Below are 19,758 nucleotides of genomic sequence, written 5' to 3' on the forward strand. Positions count from 1 at the left end.
GAGCTCTTCCTTAAAGATTTTGTAGAACTCGGCTGAGAACCCATCTGGTCCCGGACTTTTCTTTGTTGGCAGGCTTTTGATGACCTCTTCTATTTCATTGCTTGAAATTGATTTAAGTTGTGTATGTCCTCCTCGTTCAGTTTAGGTAATTCATATGTCTCTAGAAACTTGTTGATGTCTTCGAGGTTTTCTGTTTTCTCGGAGTATAGATTTTCAAAATAGCTTCTAATTATGTTTTGTATTTCACTCGTGTCTGTTGTGATATTTCCTTGTACATTCCAAATTTTAGTAATTTGAGTTTTCTCTCTTTTTCTCTTTGTTAGTGTGGCTAAGGGTTTATCGATTTTATTTTTTCAAAGAACCAACTATTTATTTTGTTAATTTTTCCGATTGTTTCTTTTGTTTCAATTGTGTTGATTTCGGCTCTGATTTTAACTATTTCCTGTCTTCTACTACTTTTGGTGTTGGTCTGCTCTTCTTTTTCTAGGGTTTTGAGCTGTAGTGTTAAGTCATTTATTTGTTGATTTCTATTTCTTTTGTTGAATGCGCCCCATGAAATAAATCTTCCTCTAAGTACTGCTTTCATAGTGTCCCAGAGATTTTGATATGATGTGTCTTTATTCTCGTTTACTTCTAAGAATTTTTTTATTTCCCTCCTGATGTCTTCTGTTATCCATTCATCATATAATAGTGTATTATTTAATCTCCAGGTATTGGAAAAGTTTCTGTTTTTGATTCTGTCATTTATTTCTAATTTCAGTCCATTATGATCTGATAGAGTACAAGGTAGTATCTCTATCTTCTTGTATTTGCTAACAGTAGCTTTGTGGCATAAAACATGGTCTATTTTAGAGAAGGATCCATGTGCTGCTGAGAAGAAAGTGTATTTGTTCTTTGTTGGATGGTATATTCTATATAAGTCGGTTAAGTCTAAATTGTTGATTGTGTTATTGAGATCTATGGTTTCTTTATTCAATTTTTGTTTGGACAATCTATCCAGTGGTGAGAGAGGTATGTTAAAATCGCCTAGTATTATTGTGTTGTGGTCTATTTGATTTCCGGAATTGAGAAGGATTTGTTTGATGTACATGGATGAGCCAATGTTCGGGGCATAGATATTTATGATTGTTATGCCTTGCTGATTTATGCTTCCCTTAAGCAGTATGTAATGTCCTTCTTTATCCCTTCTGACTAGTTTTGGCTTGAAGTCCACATTATCCTGAAATGAGGATAGATACTCCAGCTTTTTTGCTGTGTCCGTGTGCATTGTATGTTTTTTCCCATCCTTTCACCTTTATTCTATGGGTATCTCTTTCTATGAGATGAGTTCTCTGCAGGCAGCATATTGTTGGATTTTTCTTTTTAATCCAATCTGCAGTCTATGTCCTTTTGATTGATGAGTTCATGCCATTAACATTCAGGGTTATTATTGTGATATGATTTGTATTCCCAGTCATTGACTCATTTTGTTTTTTGACATGATTTGGTTTCTCCTTTATTTGGCTATTCCTTTAGGCTAGTTCCTCCTGTTGCTGATTTGCATCATTGTTTTTCATCTCTTCCTCATGGAATATTTTGCTGAGAATGTTCTCTAATGCCGGCTTTCTTTTTGTAAATTCCTTTAGCTTTTGTTTATCATGGAAGGATCTTATTTCATCGTCAAATCTGAATGTAAGTTTTGCTGGGTATAAGATTCTTGGTTGGCATCCATTTTCTTTCAGGGCTTGGTAAATGTTGTTCCAGGCCCTTCTAGCTTTTAGGGTCTGGACTGAAAAATCTGCTGATATCCGTATTGGTTTCCCCCTGAATGTAATTTGATTCTTTTCTCTCATTTTAAAGAATTTTAAAATTCTGTCTTTATTTTGTATGTTAGGTATTTTCATTATAACGTGCCTTGGTGTGGGTCTGTTGTAATTTTGTATATTTGGAGTCCTGTAAGCCTCTTGTACCTGGTTTTCCATTTCATTCTTCAGACTTGGGAAATTTTCTGATGTTATTTCATTGAATAGATTGTTCATTCCTTTGGTTTGTTCCTCTAAACCTTCCTCAATCCCAATAATTCTTAAATTTGGCCTTTTCATGATATCCCATAATTCTTGTAGATTCTGTTCATGATTTCTTGCCATCTTTTCTGTTTGGTCAACTTTGTTTCAAGATTAAATATTTTGTCTTCATATCTGAGGTTCTGTCTTCCAGGTTGTTCTATCCTATTGGTTATGCTTTTCTATGGAGTTTTTAACTTGGTTTACTGTTTCCTTCATTTCAAGGATTTTCTGTTTGGTTTTTTTTCAGTATCTCTAACTCTTTATTGAAATGATCTCTTGCTTCTAGTATTTGCTCTTTTAACTATTGATTGGTGCGATCATTTAATGCCTGCATTTGCTCTTTCTTCTCCTCCCTCAACGCCTGCATTTGCTCTTTCATCTCCTCGTTTGCTTCCCTGATGTTTAATTATGTACATTCTGAACTCCCTTTCTGACATTTCTTCTGCTGTGCTGTCATGGGTTTTATTGATATAGTATCTAGGGTTTGCTGGGACATTTTCTTCCCTTGTTTTCTCATATTGGTCAGATGTCAGTGGGACTCTGTGATATTGCAGATTCCTCTATTGGCTTATATTGTCCCTGTAGATTTCCAGTGTATCACCTCCCAGCCTTCAGTAGCCTGAAGTCTTGAGTAACTTGATAATGCAGTGCTTCCGAAGAAACCTGCCCCTAGCCTGCTACTGGTTCCAGGGCTTGGAGCTGGCTCTGTGTGGAAAGGCTCTCACTGGGGGGGCCTGCTCCGAGAAGCTGGCCATGTGGGAGGAGCCCACTGCCGGAGTGCCCAGGGCTGCCTGGAGAAGACTCTAGCTGTCCTGCCCTACTCTAATAAGCTGCCCGAATCCAGGCCTGCCATCCCGGCCGAGCCTCACCGGGTGGGGGAGTCTCACCCCGTGGCTCTATTTTAGTCCGAGTCTCTCAATGCCTCCCCTTCTTGAATCCTGGGTTCTGGATTGACTGGAGATGCAGTCATCCTCTAGTCCTCCATCTAGGATCGCCCCGTGGAAAAAGCCTGCGGCTGGAGGGGACAGGACCGCCTGGAGAGGTCTCTGGCTGCCCTGCCCTGGTCCCAGAGGCTGCTTGTGGGTCAGAGGTCTCTGCTGGCTTAGGGACTTGTGGCTGGCTCTGTGTAGAACGGCTCTCACTGGGCAGTCTGCTCCAAGAAGCTAACCTAGAAAAGCGCTTCCCACCGGAGGGAGCCAGGCTGCTTGGGGAAGTCCCTGGCTGCCCTGTTCTGGTCTCTGAAGCAACCTGCGGGCGGGCTGGAGCTCGCTGCATGCTGGCTCAGGGACTTGGAGCTGGTTCTGTGCAGAAAGGCTCTCACTGGGGGGCCTGCTTCGAGAAGCTGGAGAATCCGGGCCCTGTGGGAGAAGCCCACCGCCGGAGTGCTCAGGCTGCCTGGGGGAGACTCTAGCTGCCCTGCCCTACTCTAATAAGCCGCCCAAATCCGGGCCTGCCGCCTGGGCCAAGCTTCACCGGGTGGGGGAGACTCACCCCGTGGTTCTATTTTAGTCCGAGTCTCTCAGTGCCTCCCATTCTTGAGTCCTGGGTTCTGGAGTGACTGGAGATGCAGTCACCCTCTAGTCTGCCATCTTGGATCGCCCCAATCTTGTGATTTTTAAAAGCTTTTTCAATTTAGTTCACATTTTGGAAAGTTTCAACATTATCACAGTCTATCTCTGAAGTAACCTTACACATCTATTTTCACAACCTCTGCTATATTTGACATAGTCCAGAATTAACTGTATTCATTTGATTATAAATAAAGTGTTGAACATTATCCCTGAGGACTGAAAAACAGTAAAGTGTATCACTTCATCTGGAATATTCTGCAGAACTCTTTTAGCAAACACTGTCCATGTTGTTATACTATGTCTTCATATAAATTCCTTTCAGAGTTAAATACCAGCAAAAGTTGGCTATCAAAGAGTAGCTTAGATATATTAATCCATTATTTTCTACACTTGGTTACCAAAAAACTCAGATCTATCTCTGAAAAGCAGTCAGAATATTAGCCAAGATCCTCAGAATACTTAGATCCCCCTTTCCTTCTTAAGGCTTTTGATCTTACATATTCTAACAGTATAATTAAACATGAGCATTTCTCATTCAACCTCAAATTCCTCTTTTATATATGATGCATATATAAATACATAAATATCTAGTATATGGTTAGTTATTTCAATCCATACTTAAAACATAATCTAATCCAGTAAAAGAGACATCAGGTCCAAATATACTCTGATGTTCATATAGGTCCCTAGAAATTTACTTTGCAAACATAGCTCATGAATGCCCATCATATTTTAGTAGATGAGAAAGCTGAAGTCAGAGAAGTTAAGTGACATAAATAGCTCATAGGGAAAACACACAGTGTAGGGTGAATAACCACTAAGCAGTTTGCAAAATATCCTTGATACAATATTCCAGCTAACATATTACTGAGCTACAAGTGCCTTTGCAAGTTGAAAAACCCAGCTGTGTTTTCTACTTTCTGCACCACAAGCAATAATAAAGATGAAGTAATTGTAAGTTAGTTAAAACCCTTCAAAGATATTAGAGATGGAAGTTATGTATCCAATTACGAACCCATCCTTCTGCTTCTACAAATAAAGTAAATGAAGCAATGCTGATTACACATATTAGCATAAGAAAATAGAAGCTGCAAAGAGGTGAAAAGCGTAACTCTCTAAGGGAAACATTTTAAGTAGTTGGAGTGATATATGCATTTCATATGATTTCAGTATAAATTAAAATTTATTTAGAATAATTTATATGCTTATCCCTTAAAATGAACATAGTTTAAGCAATCGCAGCTATGAAATAGAATTCTCAAGGGGAAAAAATGGATTAATGAAGACTATCAGGACATCTAGAAAACTTCTTTAGTATAATATAATCACAGTGCTTAAAATACCATGCTATTCCTACCATTCAGTCTCTCTCTCCTAAGTGTTAAGAAACAGATGTTGGCTTTGGGTTCAGATAGGGTACTAATTCAAGGATCTGAAGTACACTAGGAAATACTGTGCATTTTTCTTGGGAGGGGAAAAAGAACAACTCAGAAGCCCTGTCTGCTATTTCTAGTTTTCCTGATAAACATTGTATTCAATGGATATAGGAGGAGTCAGAGACATGGCAACAGCCTTACACATGGCTAGAATTCAGATTGATGTTCTGATAATTATGTCACTCAAAAATAAATATATAGCAAACATGAAATGTTGAGCAAAATAATAATAATACTACAAATTGCTTCCACTAAACCTGGCTTCATGATCCTTACATCAATCTAACAACTACAGAATCCAATTTCAATCCATTTCCTGGATTGTATTTATTGCTCCCACTAACCATGAATTTGAGAGGTCACTTAAATGACAGTAACACAAAGATTATTTGTTGCTCAGTGAAGGATATTTGGGTGCCAGTTAGAGGATTTAAAATCTATCACACCTAGAAATTTTCCATTATGTTTTTTTCCTTTGTAGAAAAGCTTGTTGTTGTTGTTTTTAAAAGATAGTTCATGGGCACCCAGATTTGTGAGCCTACTGCCAAGATCCTTATGCATGAAATATTAAAGAACAATTCTAGGATGATATATAATCATGTGATGCAAGGCGAACAAAACAATATAAGAATTCAAAACAGAAAAATCATTGTTGGTTGGAAGTTAATTAGGACATGGGGTAGGTAGTTCATACTTCAGATTTTCAAGGAACTATGGCAATACTAAAATACTAAATGAGGAGATATTCTATTATGTCAGGAGGATAACTTCATTTAAAAAATTAATAAAAGTGCCTAACAAGAGAGAAGATAATACCTAGCCCAGTCTTGCAGAGTTTACAGAAGAGATTGGCAAAGAGTGATCTATAAAATTAAAAATAAAAGCAGTAGTTGAATAAGATCCTTGACTGCCAGAATGCTAGTATCAGTTTTGCAAGATGTTATTTATCTACTGCTGCTATGGTTTAGCTGTGAGGTGTCCCCCAAAAGCTCATGGGTGAGACCATGCAAGAATTTCCAGAGGTGAAATGATTAGAATATAAGAAGTATAAACAGATCAGCGGGTTAATCCACTCATACTGATTAACTGGTCGGCAACCGTATGCAGGTAGGCTGCGACTGAAGGAAGTAGGTTACTGGGGATGTTACACTGGGGGTGACGAAAGAGTCAGAGTTCTCTCTTGGCTTCCTGGGTGCCATGTCCTGAGCTGCTTTTCTTCATCACAGCCTACTGCCATGATGTTCTAGGCCCAGAAATATGGAGTCAGTCGACTATAAATTGACCCTCTGAAACCATAAGCCAAAATAAACTTTTCCTACATTGCTCTTATCAGGCTGTTTGGTCACAGTGACAATAAAGCTAACGAAAACAAGTGACTATCTTGCATAAACGTATTAACAGCAGGCATGCATTTTTGCAGTTAATTGTTCTCCCATACTCTTCTTGAGTATCTATTATACTCGGCATGGGATCAGAAAAAAAGGTTTGTATTTATACAGAAGAACTTTATACACCAGTAGCAGAAATCATCAATTTTGATCATGGTAAAATATCTTTATTTAGTTTTTTAACTAAAATATTTAAACTATAAAATACCAAAGCTTTGGAATATATCATATACTAGTCATTCATTCATTCTTCTGTGCTAAGTGCCTGTGATTACTCATTAAGATATCACCCATGTTTACTCAATTCAAATTATCATAGTTTATCTCACATAAAGACACGTGGGTACCATAAAAAATCCCTATGAATAGTCCCAAAACAAGTTTCTCCCTGTAGAGAAGGTCTCTGTCAAACTTCAGTATACACTCATGATAAAAACACTGAAGAAACTAGGAATAGAAGCTACTTCAATATCATAAAGAGGCTATGTATGACAAACCAAAAGACAACATTATAGTGAATGAGGGAAAACTGAAAGAATTTCCTTTAAAAATCTGGAACAACCAGTGAACTAAATTTGGCCAAAGCAGAATGAGCTTGCATGGGGATTCTTCCCAGAACTTCCAGATGTGAGCCTACCCGAACCTGCATTTGATTTTGGCTTTGTTAGACACTAACAGAGAATCTACTTGAGCCAACCCAGACTTCTAATCTTTATACCTGTAATATAATAAATAGGTATTGTTGTAAGCTACTAAGTTTGTGCTAATTTGTTATGCAACAATAAAAAATTGATATATTATCTCACAGGATGAATTTGTGGATTCAATAGGATAATATCTATAGAGTTCTTAATATTTGTAATGAATTGGCAAGTTGTAAGTACTCAATAAATGACAGCGCTATAAAAAATCTGGAAAAGACAAGGATTGTCGCTTTCACCTCTCCCATTTAATACAGTACTAGAAATTCCAGTGAGAGTAATTAGACAAGAGAAGGAAATAAAAGGGATAAAAATAGGAAAGAAGTCAAAGCATCACTGTTTACTGATGACATGATAGTATAATTAGAGAATAAAAAAAGCTCTATTGAAAGACAGCTAGAGCTAATAAATTCAACAAAGTATCAGGTTACAAATTTTGAATGTTGATTCAAAAATCAATAGTTAATTGCGTATCAATAACAAATATGATGAGAAAGAAAACATGAAAACAATTCCATTCATGATAGCCTCAAAAAAAAAAAAATAAGAAAAGAAAAAACCTAGAAATAAATCTAACCAAGGAGGTAAAAGAACTCTAAAATGAAAACTATAGAACACTGAATAAAGAAATTGAAAAAGACACAAGAAGATGGAAAGACTTCCTGTGCTCATGGATACGCAAAATTAATACTGTTAAAATGGCCATACGGTGGTAAGAATGGAGGAAGGAAGGACTGTATAGAGGGAAAAGAGGGGTAGGAGGGGTGGGGGGGAAGGGGAAAAATAACAGAATGAATCAAACAACATTGCCCTATGTAAATTTATGATTTTTAATTAAAATAAATAAATAAATAAATGGCCATACTACTAAAAGTACTATACAGATCCAATGCAAACCCATCAAAATTCCAATAACATTCTTTACAGAACTAAAAACAAAAAAAAAAAAGTTCTAAAATTCATTTGGAAGAATGAAAGACCCTGAAAAACCAAAGCAATTCTAAGTCAAAGAAACAATCCTTGTAGGCATTACAATACTTGGCTTCAAATTATACTACAGAACAACAGTAATAAAAACTGCATGATACTGGCATAAAAACAGATATATTGACTTTTGGTACAGAATAGAGGACACAGAGTCAAATCCACACAACCTTGACAAAGGTAATGAAAACATAAACTGGAGAAAAGACAGCCTTTTTAACAAATGGTGCTGAGAAAGCTGGTTATCTATATGTAAAAAAAATAAAAACGAGGCTAGACCCTTATCTCCCACCCTGTACAAAATCCAACAGAAGATAGATCAAAGACCTAGTAATCAGACCAGAAACCATAACTCCTAGAAAAACAGGGTCACCACTCCAACATATAGGCATAGGCAGTAACTTCCTCAATAGGACTCCTTCTAAAGGCTCAGGAGATACACCAAGAGTTAATAACTGGGATGACATCAAATTAAAAAGCAAGGGAAAGTGAAAAGAGAACCTACACAATGGGAGAAAATCTCTGCTAGTCATTCCTCTGACAGAATTATTATCTAGAACGTATAAAAAAACTAAAAAAAATCAAAAGCAAATAATTCAGCTAATAAATGGGCAAATGAACTAAACAGACACTTCTCAAAAGAAGAAATACAAATGGCTAACAAATATATAAAAAAATGTCAACATCATTGGCAATTAGGGAAATGCAAATCAAAACTACATTGAGATTTTATCTCACTCTAGTCAGAATGGCAGTCCAGTCATCAAGAATACAAATAATAATAAGTGCTGGAGAGGATGTGGCAAAAAAGGAACACTTTTACATGGTTGGTGGTATTGTAAATTAGTACAGCCACTATGGAAATCAGTATGGAGGTTTCCTGAAAGATTAGACATGGAACCACCATATGACCCAGGTATACCAGTCCTTGGTATTTATCCTAAAGAATTAAAGTCATTGTACTATAGTGATACATGCATTCCCATGTTTATAGCAGCACAATTCACAACTTAACTACAGAACCAGCCTAGATGACCATCAACAGATGAATGGATAAAGAAAAGAAAATATGGTATATATGCACAGTGGAGTTTTATTTAGTCATAAAGAAAAATGAAATTATGTCACTTTCAGGAAAATGATGGAATAGAGAACATTATGTTAAGAAAAATAAGCCAAACTCAGAAGGCTGAGAGTTGTATGTTTTCTTTCATATGTGGAAGCAATAGAGGAAAAAGGAAAAAGACAGGGAGGGGGTGGTCTCATGAAAATTGAAGGGAGATCAATAGAGGCAAGGGACCAGGGGAGGGAGGAGGGCAGGGAAAGAAAAATACACTGGGGAATAATACTGGTAAAATTATATTATTATATTATATACATGTATAACTATATTCAACAACTATGTAACAACAGATCCCACCACTATGTACAACTAAAATGCACCAAAGAAAAATATGAGAAAAAAAACCCAGAAGTTCCTCCCTGTATATATCTATGGTGCATGTTTGCAGAAGCTGTTCACTTTGCCTGGAATGTCCTCCCCATCTCTTTATCCTACCTGGTTCAGTTCAAGTGTCTCCTAGAAGCCTCCCCTGCTTCCTAGGGGAATAGCATCTTGCACAGACTCTATTTTAAAACAGCACTTTAAATTACCCTGATTTCTCTGTCTTCCTCTGTTACATTCAGTTCATTGAGAGCTTCTTGAGGCATTTTATTTTTCTTTTTATCTTAGCAACTAACACAATGCCTGACATAAGAGGTGTTCAATACATGCTCTTGAATGACCCTCTGATGATAAACGAACCTGAGGTGAATTTTATGTGACTAATATCATATTCAAGAGCTAATAGCTGGCTGCGGGTCCAGCTCCCCAGGTCTTCTTTGGCTCCTGGAAACATGCCTAACTCATCGCCACTTTCGAACCACTTGTACACCACATCCCCACTTTGTGCACTGACTTTTGTTTCTTTCCTTAGATCTAGCTTCAGTTTCAGCTCAGCAGAGTAAACCATCCAGATCAACCAGTCTCCAGCAGTCCCTGCTCTTTCATCACTTATATCTATCTGCCACCCTTTCTGGTTTGTCTGTCTCCCCTTCATGGCTCCCAGGCAAAATGGAATTTCCCTGAGAGCTGACCTGTGTTGATCATCTTCACTGCTGCAGCCTAGTATCTGGCACAGTACCTGGCATTCAGTAAGTACTCAATATATCTATGCAATCAGATCAAAGAATGAATGAGGCATTTGGATCCTTTACTCCATGAGTGGTAAACTGATAAGTTGCATTCAACTTGCTGGAGAGTTTTGTTTGGCCTGCTCAGTGTTTTTAAAAACCTTAAATGAGCTGCCAATTTTTAAAGGTTAGGATATATATATGTATATTTATTTAATTTCAAAATTCAGACTTCTTTTGAAATATTGAAAGAAGAAAGTCAGGACCTACAATCCCAGTTGACAGGTCAGCAGAGGTGAGTAATGGTTGCCTACCTTGGGAGAGGATCATCAGACTGTCCCAGGCCCACCAGTCCCATTCATTCCCATGACCCATCCCACCCTGAAGGTGGTATGATTCGGCCCCGCTCTCTTCTCCCAAAGCTTCCACTGTGACCCAGCCTCTCATATAACCCTGTCCTCATGGATTGCTTTTACATGAAATCTTGGAATATGACTTTAGAGATGAATTAGCATCAGAACATACCTTATTACTATTTCTGCATTATGACATTGAAGAATTACATGATTAAATAAAAAAAACTAGATTCATTAGAAAATATTTCATTAGTAGAAAATCTAAGTGAGCATTTAACAGAACTTAAGGTGGTGGAAGAAAACTACCATTAAAATACTAAAAAGTCAATAAATCAGGAAGTAGATATAACCAAGATGACTTACAAAGGGTTGTTATCCTTAATTAAAATTCAGCAAAAAGAAAATGAACCCAATAAAGAAGGGATAAGTACATTTTCACAGAAGAAATACAAGTGACCAAAGAACTCATTAAAAGAGAGTCTCTTTTACTTGAAACCTAAAAGATGTGAATCAAAAATGAGATCCCCATTCATCTATCATACATTAATTTGTTTTAAAAAACCACCTGTTGAGTGATCACTATGTTCCAAACACTATCAGTTTGGCAAAGACTTTTTAAATGGTAATAATCTTAGGATCAAGTAAGTTAAGTACTTCATACACTGGAAAATAATTTTACAATATTCATCAAGAAACATAACACAGTCACAACTCTGTGACCCAGTAATTAAACTTCTTGGAATTTATCCTAGGAAAATAATCAGTGTGGCAGACAAAGATTAATGTATGAGGATGTTAATCATAGTGTGATTTATAATATCAAATATATTAGAAACGTAATGTCTAACAATAAGGAGTGATTAGATAAATTATGGTCTATTCAAACAATGCACAATTGTGCAGTCATTAAAATTACATCTTCAAAGACCATTTATTGATATGAGAAAATGGTCATGAAAAATTTTAAAGGCTGAATTTTGAAAAGAATTTCATATAACTAATTAAAGTGATATGTTCTCTCACTTTATGATGCAAGGCTTATTTTTGCTTCTTCCCACAGGCTTACTATCTGAGACTTCTCCTGCATGTACTTCTTATTTCGGATGGGCATTAAAAGAAGAGTTGCAGAGAAAAAACACAGAAATAGTTAGAAGGAATGAGAGGAATAATGTGGCTTAATACAGGTTAAACGTAACAAAGTACTGAATGATGCCCAAATGGTGGGCAGGGCCTAAATAGAAAGCAAAAACAGAGAAGAAGGAACAGGAAGGAAGTAGAATATAAAAGATCAAGACTACAGCAGAGAGAGGGGTCAGAGAAGCAGAAGAAGAGCCTGAGGAAGACAGAAGTCACAAAGAACACAACTGAATGTTAAGGAAATTCTCCGCACGACACCATAGTATTAGAATTTAAGAAATTCCCTTTTTGATGTATTTATAGTTTTATGTAGATCAGACAAGACACTTACAAGAAGCATTATTTGTTTCTTGTAACACCAACCACAGGAAGGGCCAAAAGGGATGTCATGGTAGAAAAAGCAGAACCATCTCACTGCCATTAAAAGCATAACAACAAAAACTGAAAGTCTGAGAGCACTAAAATAAACCGTCTGTACAAAAGATGATTATAGTAAAACAAGGAGGAAGCTGCATCTTGGCTTTTGAATTGCTGAACTGTGCAAAGGCAGAAACCAAGCTGCATAGTCATTTGCATGCAGAGCCTAAGGATCCCACATTCACAACGAAAGCAGGGAAAGCTGGATTCAAGCACACCCCTACAAAGCCACTTCTTTTTTTTTTTAATATATTTTTAATTGTCAATGAACCTCTAACTTTACTTGTAAATATGTGGTGCTGAGAATCGAACCCAGTGCCTCACACATGCTAGGCAAGTGCTCTACCACTGAGCCACAACCCCAGCCCCACAAGGCCACTTCTGAAGCATGCCTGCATTTACTCGCTGGCACAGGAGCTGTTTGGACAATAAGCCTATACGGAACTCAGCAACCATGGTTGGCCGCCTAAGATACCAAATATGATATCCCAGGCTAGAGAAAGCCAAAGAAGCAACTTGTGAAAAGGTCAACAGAGCACAGTGGGCTCTTCTGTGAGTGAATGCTAACAATCTTTCATAAAATGTTGGTGGCAGGAATCACCTCATAAAGAATACATCTAAAAGGCGGTGAGGTAGCGATTTCTTGTGTGACTGTAATAAAATAAGCAGACAATTGCTTAGCATTGCAGTGTCCGTTATGCACAACTGGTCCTGTACTACTCCACTCCTATGCAGGGACCCATGTGGACTCTCAATTTAACTGCAAATTTACATATAATCCCAAGGCTTAAAGCCTTCAGCAATTCAGAATCTACTTGTTCCCTTCACCCAGCCCAGTGTTCTCTCTTCCTAAAGACTGGCTGCTTTTATGTACCTCTACTTTGTACTTTAATTGCTCCTCAAGCTACTGCTTTTCCAACATTTTGTTTAGGGGAACTTAAAAAAAAAAACTCTGAATGTAAACTCTAGCCATTTTCACATCCATTGGTTTCTCTCTTCCTTTCACTGCTAACCCTCTTTTACTTTTGAATTTCTACTCCTTGGACAAGTCCACATTATCTTCAGAGATATCTGTTCTCCTCTAAATGTTTTCATAAACTCAAATCCATCAAAATAACTGACCTTTATGCCATCTTCATTTTCCCCTTCTTTCATTTATAAGTTACATTTTTTTGTTATCATCTTGAAATCTGTAACCAACTCTTAAATTCTTTATCCTCTCTCCATTCTTCTCAATATGCAACTTAGCCCTTAGAAAACTTTGAATCCTCTACTCTTAAAATTTATCTGCTACACGTGAACTACCCTAAGTCTTTCCTTCACCTTGACATTTCGTTGTTACCCCTAATACACTGGTAATCTGAGATTTTTTTAAAAACTTCTTCAAGGATGTTGGATAATCTGACACAAACACACTGCCACTCCACTGGTTCCAAAGTAAACAGACCTGATCTGGAGGCTCATTGCCCACTCAACAGCTGCATGGCCAGGTCCTATTCACAAACCTGCTCATGCACACACAGGACAACCACCCCAGACAGAGCAAGACTAGCTTTCAGTCAGGAATGTACTCTTAATAAAATAGCACCTTTTCCATATCCTAAATTTCCCTTGTGGCTCTAGACCCTTCTCCTTCCTTCTAAAAGATATTGCTGCTGGTCCTGCCCTAATCTTCCTGGCCTTCCCTGCCCCCACCCCTCTACACACACACACACACACACACACACACACACACACACACACAGCGCTACAGCTCCTACAGAAACTCCTTGATCCCATTCACACATACCGTCACCACATTTCTGTGTTTGTTCCAGCTTGACTCATTTCCTATCACCTGATTTCTCTCTCAGAATGACACCTTTTCCATAGCCTAAATCTCCATTGTCTACTTCCTTCAACTCATCCTTCATCTTGCTTTCTGTTCCTCAATACCTAAAATGTTCTTTGTCTTTGCAGCTATAACTTATTCACCCTCACCTCCTTCTGATCTACAAGTGCAACCTGATACACATTAAGAGACCTTAAAATCTTATCAATGTCCCAACTAGATCATGCAACAATAGCAGCCTCTTTTGTTAGTAGCTTTAAAAATCTGACTCCTTCCCAGAAGTCTTTGTAAACATTATACTCAAGTTTACATCAATTAGACAGTTATACAAAGGGTAGAAAAGGGTAAAAGAAATGTCTAAAGGGCAACCTTTAAAAGTAAATCTACTCAGAATCTGACCTTATATAGATCATTGCTTATTTAATCAACCAATAAAATGAGTGGGGAAGCGGGAGGAAGGAGAGATTGTCAATGGGAGATGATGGCTAGAAAGAAAGATCATGAGGAATTATCAAGTCTGAATTTTATTCTGATAAAAAAGAGGGGGCTATTATAGACAAAATCAAATTAACAAATGTACATTTCAAGTTTTTAACTTCTAAACAAATCTGCATTTAAAAATGCAAATTTAAATTTGAGCTTCATGTTAATGGAATCAAATAATATTTACCAAGAGTTGGTTTTTATAAATCATGAAGTGGAAACAGTTTTTCTGAAAAAATTTGAAAGCCTCACATTTGCTACAAGTCCAGTTGAAACCAATTAGAGGCTGCTACTTTATGGCTTTGGCACAAAGTATGTCAATCTACAATTCAAGGAGGCCAGTAGCTACCTGCCAGATTTGTCCTAATGAGACTTTAGTGTTCCCCTTACGTCATATTCTCTGTTTTCTCAGGAGCCTCTCTTTCTCTTCTCAGGATTTCTCTTTGTTGCCATGTTTTACCTATTCCTGAGCATCTGATGTGAGACTGTCCCTTCCTTCCTCCTGGCCTAGCAGTTTTCAGTGCCAACCACTGGTTTCTTGTGGACTGTCCCCTAGCTTACCCTGGAGTGTATAATTAGGCATTCTGCTTTCTTTAACCCAAACATCAGAGGGCAAGGACTGAATAAATGAAAGGACCAGAACTGGAAAATATGATAATAAGTCACTGATATCAAACATGATTGATAAGATAAGCAAAATAGTATAAGGATATAAAATATGACACCTGATGGGCCAGAATATAGATATTGTGTCCAACATCCTTTGGGGAAACACCATCATCTCCGCCTTCCTCTTCCCCATGATCACATTCCAATCCTTGGTTATAGGCATTCTTCATCACATCCACCTAGGAGAAAAAAAAGAACAACAGATTTGAAATTCCACACATATGTTTTAGATATTTTTGTGAGTCATAATTTAAAATTGGGAAGTTTCATGAGACTCAAAAGTATAAAAGACTCAAAATGAAAATATCTTTGAAAACTCTCTCTCTTTAAATAAGTATGAAGTATAGTCCTGCGATCCTACAATTCTTATCTTCCTTGGAAACATCTGCTTTGACTTTTAAATGTCAAAGTTCCCATGATTTAGGAGAAATCTGGAATCCTGAGACGCACCCATTATTTTCTGAGCCTCCACGAGGGAACAGACAGACATGGTGCTGGACATGGTGTAACAACAACAGTGATAATAATAAGTGGAAACAATAGGGCATCCACCCTCCAGGAACTTACTTCCAGTGGAGAGTCAGCAAGTCAAGAACTAATATTTTTCAAAAAACTATCACACAGTTCTATTGTTGAATAAATTCATAATTCATCATCTCACTTAACCACGATAGGGACAGTCTATACTTCTTAACCCACTGCTTACAGATACAAGGCTCTCATTGAAAATGTGTTTAAATCACACAGCATCTTATCTCTCTCCTTCACTCCATTATTTACTAATAAAGCATAAGACAATGGCATTAGCCTTCCGTAGGGGTCTCTCCACAGCACCAACTATGGTTCCAACTATGGGACTTAGTCATTGGGGCACTAAGCTATATAGCTTTAGTATGTCCTCAATGCCTTTGAAACTCAATGCACTTAAAACATGTCTGTATTACTTTATAATTTTTCATGCCATGAAAGAGGAGGAAATATAACTTCCACAATAGGAAGTCATTAATGATCTCTGTAGAATCACCATCAAATCTCTGCACAATTTCCTCCAGGCCAAGCATTGTGCAATATTTTTCAGGTAAGAGTAAAATATGTATTAATTTTACTTTTCAAATGGATATAGAATCTGGGAGATAGTTCACAATTTTTATATACCTTCCTTATTTACAGTCATTCCTCAGTATCTATGAGAAATTGGTTCCAGTACCCCTGAGGATACCAAAATCTGGGGATGTTCAAGTTCCTCATAAAAAATGGTGTAGTATTTGCATATAATCAATGCATATCCTCCAATATACTTTAAATTATCTTTATAATACTAATAATACTTAATAAAATGTAAATACTACATTAATAGTTATACTATATTGTTTAGGGAATAATGACAAGGAAAAAGTCTGTTCATGTTCAGTAGGGCATAATTTTTTAAAATTATTTTTGTTCTATGATTAGCTGAATCCACAGATGTGGGACTCATGGATACAGTGGATTAACCATAGGCACTATTAAACTATAGTCAACTTTCTTTTCTTTCTGACAAAAAGCATTTGCATATAGTTTAGTAGACTGTAACAATCTGGTGAAGAGAAGTTCTCAGAGTGGATAAAATGAATGAAGTCATAGGACCCAATTCCTATAGGCCTTTGGAAACACTTATAATGGTGAGTCATGATGTCCCATTAGGCCTGAGTGGAGAAGGGAAAGTTGCTAACCTTTTTCTATGACATGCATACTATAAACCTCTCCCTTTTAGGCTACACATTATTAACACACCTTTAAAAATTTTCCTTACCAGTTCCCTGGGTCTCATGTTGAAAAGAATTCTCTCTGCATTCTCGCTGTCATGTCTGCTTTCCATAATCGCCAGCAAAAGCTTGGAGGCATTGTTCTAGAGACACAGACTGAGTTACTACACACATAAAGTCTATTTCATGGACTAATGATCCCCTTCATTTGTTTTAATTGAGATTGCCAGGACCATTTTTTAATCAAACAGAATTGAAAACTGATAATTTCGTTTGTCTTATTGTTTTCAAATAGGATGTTTTACATCATTGTCAATATGAAATAAATCTAATGAATCATGAAAGATGTAACAAAGGATATTTTATCTATTGGTAAAAAGGTGCTGTAAGCACAAAATTGACTTACTATAGGTATACTGAATGAATATATATTTTCCTTCCTTATTTCCTAAATAGTCATTCCTATCATGACACTTTAATAAGAAATAAAGTGAACAGGAATCAATGACATATATTATAAAAATGGCATATAATTTAAAGAATTAGCACAGTGGTTTTTAAAATGAAATATTATTAGCAAGTCAAAATTTGAAATAGGTTGAGCTAGTATACAAAATTTATGAGTCAGAAATATAAGTTTACTGATAACACAGTCAGGTGTGGTGGCACATGCCTATAATCCCAACTACTCTGGAGACTAAGGCAAAAGAATCACAAGTTCAAGACCAGCCTGGGTAACTTAGTAAGACCCTGTCTCAAAATAAAAGTAAAAAAACAACAACAACAAACAAACAAACAAAAACCGCTGGGGATGTAGCCCAGTGGTAGAGTGCTTGCTTACTGTGTGCAAAGCCCATGTTTAGTATCGACTATGGAAGAATAATATATTCTTTTCATGGCTAGTTGTTTTGTTTTGTTTCTCCATACTGGAGAATGAATTCAGGGCCTTGTGTAGGTAAGAGTTCTACCACTGAGCTACATTCCCAATCCAAGAATAATATTTTCTATTTTTGTTTAATAGAGAATAAAATAGCTTATACTATTTCGAGTGTTCTTATTTTGTTTATAAATATATTATATTAAACATTTTTACTTACAGATATCAAAACTGTTTCTAAAATAATTTGCAATCCAAATGGGTACCACAAAGTTATAGAAAGTCTTATCACAGAAAGCATAATATCCTAGACATTTTGAATGACCACTGCAGGCTTGGCTAGAAGTTCAGTAGTGATCCTCTACCACAGAGATGGTTCTAGATATTATGAAAGATGTTTCTGCACACTGTGATTTTAAGTAGCACTCAGGAGAATTTTGAATGGCAAAAAAATACCATGTGTTTTGTTATATTCATTTAGACCAGATCTTAATTTTCACATATAATCTCTGATAGCACAAAAGAGGTAGAATCAATGGTTTTTAAGGCTCTTCAAAGTGAGTGAAAGTTAATATCTTTTATAGAATAAAAAAAATAAATTGACTCAGTGTTTAATTTAGGTAGCTAATCAGCATACTAATTTTATAAGATTATGCAAAGTAATTCTACTGTTTAATTTTAGTACCTATCTCTCTAATCCAGTAGTACTCCACGAAGACTATCTTGAAGTGGCAGATATTAGAAGATGATAAAGATGAAAACATGGAGATAGCACCAAAGCCACTGACCCACAAAGAAAAGATCTTAGTAGTTTTGTTCCATTTTCATTTTTTGCAGATTTGCACCAATTCTAATACCCAATTTTATAATGTGGGATCGTGCATAAACAACATAACTAAGAAATATGATTTCAGGATTAGTGAAGAGCTTAAATCCTTACAGCCATCTGAACAGACCTCAACAGAATTCAAAACTTACTCCCTGGCAAAGTGAGCGGGCTTCTCTAACGAATCACACGCAGCAGGACCAATACATAATAGCTTAAAACTACATCCAATTTCAGAATGCTATCGGCAATATGGTATTTTTTGACCAATTTTCTTTTTCATACTATGTCAGAAAAATAGAAAGAAATCTTGTAAATGACCTCCTGAAGACTGAATCAATTTTAAAGTACAAGAGCCTATATAGACTAAAAAATCAAATGGAAGTGTCAGAGTTAATAGGGGGTTTTCTTCCAAATGGAAGCCAGATTCTTCAAAACAAAACAAAAATTCTGTTTACAAACTGAGCATTTCATCTTTACAGACCAGTGATAAAAAAATAAAATTAAAAGGTAAAGGATAATATATACGTTTAAAAAATTCATAAAGAATTATACTACATGAGTATATAAAATATAAAATTATGAACAATTAAGTGATCAAATTCAAGAGTGAATTATATAAAATAAAACCCTAATATTTTTAACACAGAATTTGCATATGTTATAGAGAATTTATTAAAGCCCCCTACCAATGAAAGCCCCTCAAATTTACCAATATTGTCTTGCAGACAGTGTTTACACGTTAGCCAAAGTGCACAAAACCTCACAGACTGTTTAGAAACTACATTCACCTCAATCTTTAAGTAAAAAACTATACTGAAAATATTTCAAATCAAACCTGTACATTTGGTATTTCACAAACCTTGATTTATCGAACTACCATATTTTAGAAGATATAAATAAATGTGTCTATTAAATAAAAAAAGAAACCTTTGTTAAAAATATTTTTGTTGGGATATCTTATATATTTGTACTATTAAACCATACCCATTTAATTTTTTTACGTAATTCTGGATTTGTAAATGATCTATATACCCTACTTTATTTATTTATCTATTTATTTTTGGCGTGGGAAATGGAACCCAGGGTACTTTACCACCGAGCTACAACTCCAGTCTTT

At 36.3% G+C, this 19,758-nt stretch overlaps 1 protein-coding gene across 2 annotated transcripts in view; it reads right to left on the bottom strand.

Annotated features, from left to right (window-relative positions):
• The window catches only part of ITPR2 (inositol 1,4,5-trisphosphate receptor type 2), a 525,070-nt gene that overhangs the window by 121,710 nt on the left and 383,602 nt on the right, over positions 1–19,758 (bottom strand). For both annotated transcript variants that reach the window (XM_079139251.1, XM_079139250.1), the window contains 2 exons: positions 16,983–17,078; positions 15,247–15,369 (listed from right to left, as the gene is read on the bottom strand). In XM_079139251.1, the coding sequence (XP_078995377.1) occupies positions 15,247–15,369; positions 16,983–17,078 (219 nt within the window). The remainder of the gene's footprint in view (positions 1–15,246; positions 15,370–16,982; positions 17,079–19,758) is intronic.

This window comes from Sciurus vulgaris (genome assembly GCF_902686455.1).
Source record: "Sciurus vulgaris genome assembly, chromosome: 5".
Classification (NCBI taxonomy): Eukaryota; Metazoa; Chordata; class Mammalia; order Rodentia; family Sciuridae; genus Sciurus; species Sciurus vulgaris.